This window comes from Sciurus vulgaris (genome assembly GCF_902686455.1).
Source record: "Sciurus vulgaris genome assembly, chromosome: 7".
NCBI classification, from domain to species: Eukaryota; Metazoa; Chordata; class Mammalia; order Rodentia; family Sciuridae; genus Sciurus; species Sciurus vulgaris.
This window is the reverse complement of record NC_136467.1, coordinates 127,710,492-127,722,148: the sequence shown is the minus strand read 5'-3', so window position 1 is coordinate 127,722,148 and position 11,657 is coordinate 127,710,492. Positions and strand designations below refer to the sequence as shown.

General features: G+C 36.1%; 1 protein-coding gene and 1 pseudogene across 2 annotated transcripts; both read left to right on the top strand.

Moving 5' to 3' along the window:
• Nucleotides 1–1,065: 1,065 nt before the first annotated feature.
• On the top strand, nt 1,066–1,998 carry LOC306666689 (olfactory receptor 2G3-like; the record flags this gene model as incomplete). The annotated part of the gene is made up of 1 exon (XM_079148911.1): nt 1,066–1,998. The coding sequence occupies one exon, from the start codon at nt 1,066–1,068 to the stop codon at nt 1,996–1,998; it is 933 nt and encodes a 310-aa protein (XP_079005037.1).
• Nucleotides 1,999–3,249: 1,251 nt separating this feature from the next.
• On the top strand, nt 3,250–8,214 carry LOC306666973 (large ribosomal subunit protein uL18-like; annotated as a pseudogene). Its single transcript has 2 exons — nt 3,250–3,276; nt 7,379–8,214. The product of its transcript is annotated as a large ribosomal subunit protein uL18-like (transcript).
• The last annotated feature ends 3,443 nt before the right edge of the window (nt 8,215–11,657 follow it).

The window sequence follows — 11,657 nt, the reverse complement described above, 5'->3', positions numbered from 1 at the left end:
CTTGGCCAAATTTAAACATGCAATTGATAATTACCATGGACTCAAAAGAAAATTAGGCACTTATTCTTCTTAAACTGGTTTGTATAATTACCTGAATCTGGGCATAATGGCCAAGGGTTCTTGGATGTATTTGTTTTCTAGTTAGGCTGTTTGAGAGCAAATCAGAAATATTCATCAGTGAGACTATTTTAAAGGAAGCATTTTATATTTAACTCTCATAATTAGTCTGCTGTAGTCCTTTTGGAAACTAAAGTTGACCAATCAGAAGTACAGATTTTCATAACTACATTCTTAATTTTTGCAAGTTTGAATTATACAGTCCATATAATTTACTTTATAAAAGGTAGTTGACCTTGTGTGCTTTTATAATAAAAGCATATTAAAGCTTGTGGGCCTGAGAATCATCAAGGGAAATAGCTTACTTATTAAGACTATGAATTAGATTTTTCTAGAGAGCATTATTTTTAAAGCAGACCAATGTCTCCACTAGAGAGATCATAGAAGCTTTCCTTAATTCTATTGCTTGTTGGTTCTACCTTCAGTAATTGCTTGCTTCAAAGAAAAGTAATAAATATGAATGATGGTCATATCTAACTGTTCCTGCTTAATATTCTAATTAATCTTACTATATCTCAACTAGATATACCTTCTCTCTCAAAGTCCTACCAACTCTATGTATTTTTCAACTTATGTATCTATTATATAACTATCATGTATCTGTGCATATAAAAATCATTTTATTTTCAACTTCTTTGCTTTTTCACAGTTTGCACATTGATGGCCTATGTATTTCATTTTCAGATAGTTTGCACATGTCTCAAATCTGTTTTGCTATATGACCCTAATATCTATTCTGTGTTTAGCATGTTCATGGTATGCATTTGTCTCTTGTTCTATATGAAAAGTCAATTTCTCATTTGTTGCATTATTATCTGTGTATATTATTTCTCTGTATATAATTCTAGTATTGAAATGCTCACTATTTTTCTATTGGTTACAAAATAGGATTTTTCTTCTCACAGAAATGAAATAGAAATTATCAAGGTGACTCACAATTAAAGAACAATGAAAAGAACCAATTTTAGCAACCCAGCAGGTTTTATCTTACTGGGATTTTCTGACCAGCCCCAGCTGGAGATGGTTCTTCTTCTGGTCATCTCGGTCATCTACATTTTGACACTGCTGGGGAACACAGCCATCATACTTGTTTCACATGTGAACCCCAAACTCCACACACCCATGTATTTCTTCCTCTCCAATCTCTCCTTCCTGGACCTCTGTTTTACTACTAGTATTGTCCCACAGATGCTTTGGAATCTCAAGGGTCCTGAGAAGACCATCAGTTACACTGGCTGTGTGATCCAGTTATACATTGCATTGGGATTGGGCTCCACAGAGTGTGTCCTCCTGACTGTTATGGCCTATGATCGTTTCAATGCCATCTGTCGACCCCTCCACTATGGTGTTATCATGCACCCAAAGCTTCTCCAGCAACTAGCAGCCGTGGCCTGGACCAGTGGTTTTGTGGAGTCCACAGTTCAGACCACCCTTGTTTTCCAACTGCCTCTCTGCAGCCACCACAGGGTGGATGATTTTATGTGTGAGGAGCCTGCACTGATTAAAATTGCTTGTGTGGACACAACCTTCCTGGAAAATGAGCTCTCGGTAGCTACTGTCCTCTATGTGGTTATACCTCTGGGGCTTATCCTGGTCTCCTATGGCTGCATTGTTAGGAGTATGCTGAGGATAAAATCCACTGAAGGCAGGAGGAAAGCATTCGGGACCTGTGGATCTCACCTGATTGTTGTGGTTTTGTTCTTTGGGACTATAATTTCTGTGTATATACAACCCAAGAGCAAGTACACACAGAATCACAGAAAATTCCTCACCCTTTTCTATACTGTCGTGACACCCTCACTTAATCCTTTGATCTACACCTTGAGAAACAAAGAATTTAAGTGGCCACCAAAAAGGTTGCTAGCAAGAGATCCAAGTTAGGGAGAAATGCAAAACACACCCATGCAATCTCTCGGACTTTGGGAACTTGTAGGTACTATCTAATTATAGTTTCTTTTTTCATCTATAAGGAGCATAGCTAAATCTCCTAAATAAAAGTAAATGAGAAATTTTCTTTAATGACATCCTAAACTTACCTACTTTAAGTCCTTCTTGTCCTCCTTTCTAAAAATGTTATGCATCTCCTTCTTCAGTACTTCATAAGAGTTTAATGAATAAATTAATATTTGTGAGTGAATCAATGTGTATGGAATGTATATACGTAAATAAATCTTATCAGAGTTACTGTTCTAATGACCAACAACACTACTGACATGGTTATAACAAACACATTTCCTTATCATAGAAGGAAATCCTCCACCTTTTGAGGGTATGATTTAGATCATACCTGCAGAAGTTTAAATTTATCTGAGAAGGCTTCCTGCTGCTTTTTAAGGCTTAACATTTGATAGTACTATAGGCAGTGGATGTTGATTTGTAGTTTATTTGAAAATGAAAAGGTCTAATAGAAAACCACCATTATCTAACAGTTTGGGAGCTGTTGATTCTCGAGCAGGAGCATCTGGGATTAAGTACAACCAGGAATTTCTCTGCTCTTTCTCACCCACAGAGGTAGCTGTCAGAGATGAGCCAGAAGACTCAATACTGATAGACAGAAAGGCATTGCTAAGTTAACTTAGGTAACTCCCTTATGCATATCTTGTCAGCATAAAATAACAGTCAATCTCTTTTGCTTAATACTTTAGATCTAAATCTGGACTCTAAGAATATGCAAAAACAATTTTAAGTATTATTACTAAGTCTGAATATTTAAGTTTCATGAAAGTAAATGCAGCTTTACAAATAATGTTTGCCTTTTTCACTTATACACCATTTTATTTATATTATGTTTGTAGAATTTATGAGGGATGGTTTATCTTCATATTTAATATAAAGATTTTATCTGTTCCATCTAATGAGATGGTTAAAATTTGTTCATTGATTTTTAAAAATTTAATAATTTTCCTTGTTTTCCAAATATTCACAATATTTTACTTGCAAAATATTATTATGATCCTTATTTCACTTCAGATACTTGCAACATATTATTATCAAATGTCATTTCATTAAAAAAAAAAGGTTTTTAACAGAGATTAATTCTGAAGAATCTTTCAAATACCGATAGATAATTCTAGGTGAATATAGTAAATAGTGAGTGGATGGTAAAAAAAAAAAAAAATTGCAAAAGAAAACATGATGCAGTCAGAAAAGATTAATAAGGTAAGTTATGTACTATCTCTTTAAACCTTGCACATCTCTATTCATAAAATGTAACTAGACAATAATTATAGTCACTCGTATTCAAATTAATTTTTATTGCTGGATTAAGATAACCAAATACTTAATAAGCAGTATGAATACCTAAATAATTTTAAAATCTCATAACTCCAAACAGCAAATATGAAACCCAATAAAAGTCATATTCTAATACCCACCAAACATTTTTTTCGGCCCCAGTTGATTTTTTTAACACCAGGTCTGCCACAAATTAATTGTGACTGGGTTCTAGCAGCTCAGGCTCCTTCCCACTGGATGTCACTGAGTACTTCTTGGGCAGGGTGGGCTGGCTCTGCAGCCGAACCCAGGTTCTTTGGTTTCCTCCTTTTCCTGATCATTTTCCTTCACACATTTCAGGAAGCTATCTTGATTCTTAGAGTGCTTACTATGTTCAACAATCATATTGATTAATTAATTCTCTTGGCAATAATCTTGGCCTTGTTTGTTTATAAAAGGTCTAGAGAACATATACCAAGTGCCTCTCTTGCCCTCTGATTGTCATTTTGGTGAATTACTGGAAGGAGGTGGGTCCTTTAGTTAACTTTTTATTGCAACATACCGTACATATTGCACACCTGTAATCCCAGTGACTTTGGAGGCTGAGACAGGAAGACTGCAAGTTTGAGGCCAGCCTTCGAAACTTAGTGAGACCCTGGCTCAAAATAAAAAATAAAAAGCTCTTGGGAGAACCACAGCCTCTGAGAGGAGAGTCCCCTGTGCTTCTCCTTTGCTAGCAAAGCAATAAACCTTCTTTTTCCTTTTTCTCAAAACTATGTCCTCTTCATTAAATTAGTATCAGGGACAAGGACCACGCTTTTGGTAACGAATGTGGTACCCCAGATGGGACCCGAGAGCAGCCTCCACTCAGGGTTTCCTAGGTAGCCTGGCTCTCCAAGCAGTTCCACTTCCGTGCTGAAGATGCAAGGTGACTGTTGAACTTACGGAGAGTCAACTGCTGGTGAATGAAGGGACAAATCAGTTTGCCTCAGGTTGAACTAGAGGAGCTATTCCTGTGAGTAAAAGGAGGGACTGCAGGACCATCCCAGCAACTGCCAAAGCTCTTTTTGCCTTAGGGAACTTCAACCTTCTCTCCCTGAAAGGTACAGGTTGCTCTATCGTGGTCTACTTTGAGAAAAAAGGAAACTGAACTCAGTAAAGTCAAGACACTCTTGGTCATCTGGTAAGTTTCCCAGTGTGCACACTCAGACCCTTGATTCCACACATCTGGTTCCTCTTTATAGAAACATCTAGTCTCTCCTTGTAGGGACATCTGTGGTGCCACTGGTGTAGGAGCCATGGTTGAACAGGACTCAAGAACTTAGGGATTTTTACTTCCTTATGGTCTATTCTAGGTTTACATCTATTTGTGGTCCTTGGGTTCAGGAAATCCCTCTAGTCATCTCTGTATTTTTGTTTGTGTTTGTTGTTGTCCCTTTTAAGACATGGGCAATATTGTGTTGACCCTATAGGTCATCTCTTGGGAAAGATCTTGTCTGCTCTGTTTTAAAGGTTTCTGTCTGTTGGCTATGGTTTTTGAGATACTTTCTGGTTTTCTGTCTGTTTCTTTTTGTACAATCTTGCAGTTGGAGTTGATCTCTCAAAGGTAAAGTAAGTGGAAGAAATTTGTGTATGCAGGTCTCTCTGTCTAAAGGTTTCCGTCTATCAACCATGGTTTTGGTAATCCTCTTGTCTGTCTCCGTGCTTTTTTGTGTCTGTCCCTTTAAGACATGGGCCATGCTGCATCAATCTTACCAGTAGTCTCTTGAGAAGAGAGACCTTGGCTGAATAGGCCACCTATTTGGTATAATTGTTACTGTCTAGGGATGCTGGGTTTGTTGCCTCCTTTCAGCAAATAATTAAAGAACAGGACACAGAAATAGCAAGCAAGAAGTAGGTTTATTGCAAAAGTGACAGAGATAGAATTCTCTAGAGAGAAATGGGCCCCAGAGCTGGGAATCTGATGGGGGAGCTTTGGCCTGCTCTTTTTATGCTCTCTGGAATTTCCTCCTCTCCTTATCTCCTCCCCTATCCACACTCTTCTCACTATTATTGATTGGTGCCCTGGTTTTTCTACTGGATCCCCTACTTAGAAGCAAGAAAAAGTCTATCTGATTGGGTCCCCTGCTTGTGTCCATGAACACTTTCCTCAAGCAGGAATTTGACCTCATCAGAAAACCTTCTCCATGCTCCTTTGTTCTGGTCCTGCTCCACAACCTCCTCACTCACCATCTTACCCCTGCTGCCTAAGCCTTTCTATATCTCCCTCATAATCTTAAGAGAAAGATATGGCCTTTGAATGGTTTCCTAGATTATTATACAATCTTACATTTGGACCTGGTCTATCAGAGGTAAAGTATATGGAAGAGATTCTCTATGCACAGGTATTTAAGCAGTTGCATGATAAGGAGTGTGAATAATCAGGAATGAAGTTGAAGGTAATATGCCCAGTGTGCAAGGATAGCAGGACACCAGCCCAGGGCTGGAAACAAAATCCTCGGAAAGCTGTCTGGGGTGTAAAAATAAATAAATAAAAAGCAAAGAGAACCTGGCCTCTGCCTGCCCTCCAGCCCCTTTTGTCCAATGGGGGATGGAGGCTGCTAACCCCGAAGGGCATGGCATTAATGTTCCAGCACTGTTAGGTTATGACCCGGGGACAGGAATAGTCTCACCTTTTAAGATCTGATAGAGCATCCCACTTGGCCAAGGGATATCTGTCACTGGAGCAGAGCAAATTCTTGCTATGACAATATCCCAACAAACAAAATGCATGAGGAGATTGGCAGGGTAAACAACTGCACCAAGAAAAAAAAAAAAAAAAAAAAAAAACAGAAACTAAGTTTAACCCCTGTTTTGATGGCAGGTTTTGCCAACAAACAGATATAAATAAATACATACATATATACATATATACCTATAAATAAAAAGGACTCATATCTGTTTGCTTTGACTAAGTCTGTTTCTGATCATTAGCACTGTTTTCTAAATGGATAAGAGATTTAAGACTATCCTTTGATTTTTGCTAGTACTGCTAACCCATGCAGACATGTGACTATTGTTACCATACACCATGGATTCTAAATTGTACTTTAAATGTTAAGCTTAGTTAAATGTAAAGCTTAAGAGAACACTTTACCAAGTTGGTGTTCTCCAAAGCAAAATTGTAGCAATAGTCTCCTTTAGATTTATATAAAAATAACAAAATTTGGCTGCTATTCTTTTTTGTCATTCAAGGTTTTAGAACTGAATAAAGGAAACCTATTGTCGATAAGTTATATATAAAATTCTGTGTTACTCTTTGCTCAGGAATGGAATTTTAAATGTAGTTTTAGAAGATATTAAGGAGAGACTGATTTGTTCAAAGGTTGACAACGTGGAACATGAAAACATTCTGCCACCTTTTCCACAAAAGGGAAGTTAAGAACTCTCCTATCCTCTCTGTTTGGTCATTTCAGGTGAAATGTTGGGAACCACCATTTGACCCAGTCATCCCACTCCTAAGTTCATACCCAAAGTACTTAATATGAGCATATTATAGTGACATGGTCACATCAATGTTTATAGCAGCTCAATTCTCAATAGCTAAGCTATGGAACCAAACTATGTGTCCTTCAACAGATGAATGGATAAAGAAAATATAGTACATATACATAGTGGAGCATTACTCAGCCATAAAGAATGAAATTATGGCATTTGTCAATAAAAGGATGGAACTGGAAGCTAACATGCTAAGTGAAATAAACCAATCCCAAAAGACCAAAGGCCAAATGTTCTCTCTAATATGCAGATACTGAATCACAATAAGGGGGGCAGTTCACCAGATTGGATGGAGGAAGAAAAAAAAGAGAATGAATAGAGGAAGGGATTGGAAAAGACAGAATTAATCAGACATAACTTTCCTATGTTCATATATGAATACATGACCAATATTACTCCACATTATGTACAACCACAAGAATGGGAAGTTATACCCCATGTATGTAAAATATGTCAAAGTACATTCTACTGTGATATATAACTAAAAAGAACAAATAAAGAAATTGAAAAGAGTAAGATCTATTTTAAGAGATATCAAGTGAAATTTAGAAGAAGATGAGTGGGTAAAACTGATTCCTGGGCTTGGACAAAAATCAGTACAATACATCCAAATACAGGACAATAGTTCATGAAACTAACAGAGATATCATTTGCCAGATTTCTAATGCCCATACAGAAGGGGATATCATAGTCTATGCAGCATATGCACATGAACTACCAAAATATGTTGTGAATGTAGGTCCAACAAATTATGCTGATCATATTATACTGGCTTGCTACTGGCCCACAGGCTTCTCAATAGGCTTGGCATGGACTAGATCTATGAAGGCCAAGTGAATGTGACTGGAGATGCATACAATGTGAAAAGCGTTGATGGTCAACCTGGTGCTTTCACCTGCTATTTGGATTCAGACTTTGCCAGAACTACCGTTGGCAATAAAATTAGTGGAGCCCTGAGGAAGCTACGAATGGAGACTTGTCTATCCCTCATAGTACCAAACAGTTCACTGATTATGATTCTGAAAGCAAGGAGTTCAGTACAGAAGTAAATGGGAAGCACATTGTGGATCAGAATGTTGCATTATGTAATGGTAGAAGATAAAGATGCTTACAAGAAACAATTCTCTCAGTATGTAAAGAACAGTGTTACCCCTGACATGACAGAGATGTATAAGATAGCTCATTCTGCTATAGGAGGGAATCCAGTCTACAAAAAGAAGCCCAATAAAGAAGTTAAAAAGAAGAGGTGGAACTGTTCCAAAATGTCCCTTGCCCAGAAGAAAGATCAGGTAACTCAAAAGAAGGTTAAGTTTTCTCAGAACTCAGAAACAAGCTGCTGAGAGCTAAACCAAACAATATCTTTTCCGTAAAGATTTTTCAGATAAAGACAATAAATAAACTTGTTAAGAAAGCAATATATATATATATATATATATATATATATATATATATATATATAGTAGAGATGGAATCTGTGGCAAAAATGTCTATACGAAATAGAGCCAATTCTGGCTGATCAACTCACAGCACATGCAAATGTAACTTCTAAAAGACTGTGATCCAAGGTAGCAAGTATAGAACTATACTTCTAGTAAATGGGACCAGTTACATATTAGGGGGGGCTAATTGTTAAATAAAAATGTGGGGTCCCTTGCTTAAAAAAAAATATTAAGAATTTCAAGATGGTGACCCCAAAGAACTAGACCAAGCATGGGACCCTTCTGAAGGGGGTGTCCTGTGGTACTGCATAGCTCATCAGCCTACAAAGTTTGCTGTGTAATAAAAGAAATGTTAAGATAAATTCACTTTCACTTGAAAAGAAGAGTATACAAACAAGACCCCAAAAAGATAAAACATAAAGAAAAATTGCTTGTCACAAACTTCATCAAAATGGTGGATTTCTAGTCAACTCATAGGTAAAACTAAGCTTGGTCACAACTTGAAAAGATGGCGATGACGTAGTGGCAGTCTCTAGAACTGAAAAGCTTGAGTTTGAATACTAGCTTCACAATTATTGCAAGAAATGGGGTTATTAACCTAAGTTCTTTGAGCCTTTGTTGTGCTATGGTAAAAGAAAAATTATTTTAGTACTTTTTCCACCAGACATTTTTGAGAATTGAATAAGCAAGTGCATCTAAAGAACTCAGAACAATAACTTCATTGAGCACAAAATAAATGTTATTTATCTGTATTACATTTGTAATATATAAAATAATATGGTTAATGTGATAAATATAAAACAAACTCCTACACAAGAACAAGAATAAAAATTCAGTAAAAAGATGGACAAAGGGGTTGGGGATACAGTTCAGTTGGTAGAGTGCTTGCCTTGCAAGCATAAGGCCCTGGGTTTGATCCCCAGCACCGCAAAAAAAAAAAAAAAAAAAAGATGGACAAAGTACATGGCAGGGATAACAGTTAGTAGAATCTTTGGATAAATGGCAGATCAAACATAGATTTATCCAAAGGATAGGTTTGTTTTTTTTTTTTTAACCTACAAGATGCCACAAGTAGTGAAGAATTCACATTGAAAAGGCCAGAAGTTATTTCCACTGAGACAAATGTACTTTTTGAAAAAATTAGAAAAAAAGTACTTTAATGTCAGCAACAGTGAAGAGTCAGATTTACAAAGAGCAAAAGCAAGCTACTTCTTTCCATCTCTTTCTTTGCTATCCATAGACCCACAATAATAAATAAGTAGTATATTAGATATAATCACCTTTCTGTACTAATCAAAATGGCATGACTGCCACCAATTGTTTTTTTCATTATACAGGATATTTTTATTATTGATATCACATTATCAAGAATTGATCTTAAAATCAAAGAGCAAAAATATCAATTGTGAATATCTCTGGGTAATCAGTATAGCCTACTATTTTTTTAATTTTTTTAAATTTTGACAGACTGCATCTTGATTCCTTGTACACAAATAGGGCACATCTTTTCATTTCTATGGTTGTGCACAATATAGATTCATACCATTCATGTAATCATACATGTACAGAGGGTACTGCTGTCTGTCTCATTCCACCATTTTGCCACCAATTTCTTAATTTTTATTGCCAACTTCTTTTTCATTTTATAAACCAGAATATTTTCCAGGGAAGTTACCAAAAATGAAAGTGAATTCATATTTTCACATTTTTTCTTAGAAAACTAAAGGAACATTAGAAAACTATATTAGGCCCTCAAAACTTGTGCTGTCTCTGGTTCTGAAACTAAGGAATAAACCTAAGGAAAGAAAATAGGGAGATTGAAAAAAAAAAAATACGACACCATATAGGAATTCCCCAAGCTGCTCCCTCAAATTGTAGGTGTGCAAAGGTCTCCTGTTTATTAGAACAATCCTGCTCAGCACCAGGGAACATGCTCTCTCAGGACATTTATGTCTGGAGATCTGTGTCTCATTAAAGTGCCGGCAGAATTTCTGAAAGACAGGGAGAGGTTCATGAAGATGAGTTTATGCCACAATCATAATATGAACTATCACTTCAGGTATTTTCAGCTTTTATAATTGCTGGGAATATAAACCTGGAAAGCTTTCTTATTTGTGCTTCTGAACATTAAATCAGGTAGGAGAATGAAACAGAACACAAACTTGTTTTGACTGATATGTATGTTATAACTAAAACCCAGAGTTGGTTTCCTCTCTTATGATGGATGGATTCCTCATTGTGTCTGAGGGTTATGAATATTTTTATTGCCATACCTCATCTCAATTCAACATGTCTGGTTCTCTAAACATTCTCCAAAGCAAATCTTAAATCTCTTAATATTAAGATTGCCAGTTTTTATTGAAAGTTAGGATAATATGTTTTCCCATTTGGGTTTCTAAAATAATTTTGTTTTTGAATATAATCTTTGGCATATAATTTAAATTTTAAATAGAAGTGGTATTTTCTTTTTAAAAAATGCACAAATTATACATGACTATCAAAGAAAGCTACACAATTATTCGAATGCAACCCTTCATGGAAGTGTAATAAAGGACAGATTATTTCTTAAAATGTCTTCCAGCTCTAAAGCTTAGAATCCCAGTACTCTCTTGCAGTTTTCTCATGTTCATTATTTTTGTTTACTCTAGTCACATAAAATTATTTTCTTCTCCCAACAGTGATTTCTGAAAACTTAAATGATTCCCCTTTTGTAGGAAGCACCGGAATGTCAGCGGCTGTGCTAAACTTCCCTATAGTTCTTACAGTCCTCTCAATGTCCCCCATTTCTACATTTCCCATGCATGCTTGCTTCTCTCCTTCTACTACTCAAGAGCTAATCCATTACATCTTTAAATGAAAAGAACAAAGAGAAGTTACTTCACACAATTTCGCTACTTTTGCTCATGTACCTCAAGAAGATACAAGTAATGGAGAAAAAAATTCAAAAAGTTTTCTTTCAGTAAAAGTGCAATTTTAGTCAAATATTAAACCTTCTTACAATTAGCTTAGTTGCAATTCCTCAGGAGTTTTACATGCCGTGAAAAAAAAAAAATACTATTCTTCCAATTCTTCAAATGAAATGAAAAAATAATGTGTCCATCTTTAGGAGAAAATAGAACTTTATTTGATAGAGAAACTAGAGAAAAGATATTTTTTTAATGAGAAGAGCTGGAAATTTCTAGCAACTTTGGAGAGAACTGATAAGAAGTTGACAGACTTCTGGGATCATGGAAGACAACACAACTACCAGTTAATGGAACTAGAAAAGAGGAAGGTGAACTTCCTTAATATCTGAAGAGTGAGTTGATTTCAGGAAAAAAAATAAAAACAGGACCTAGAGATTCAGGAACC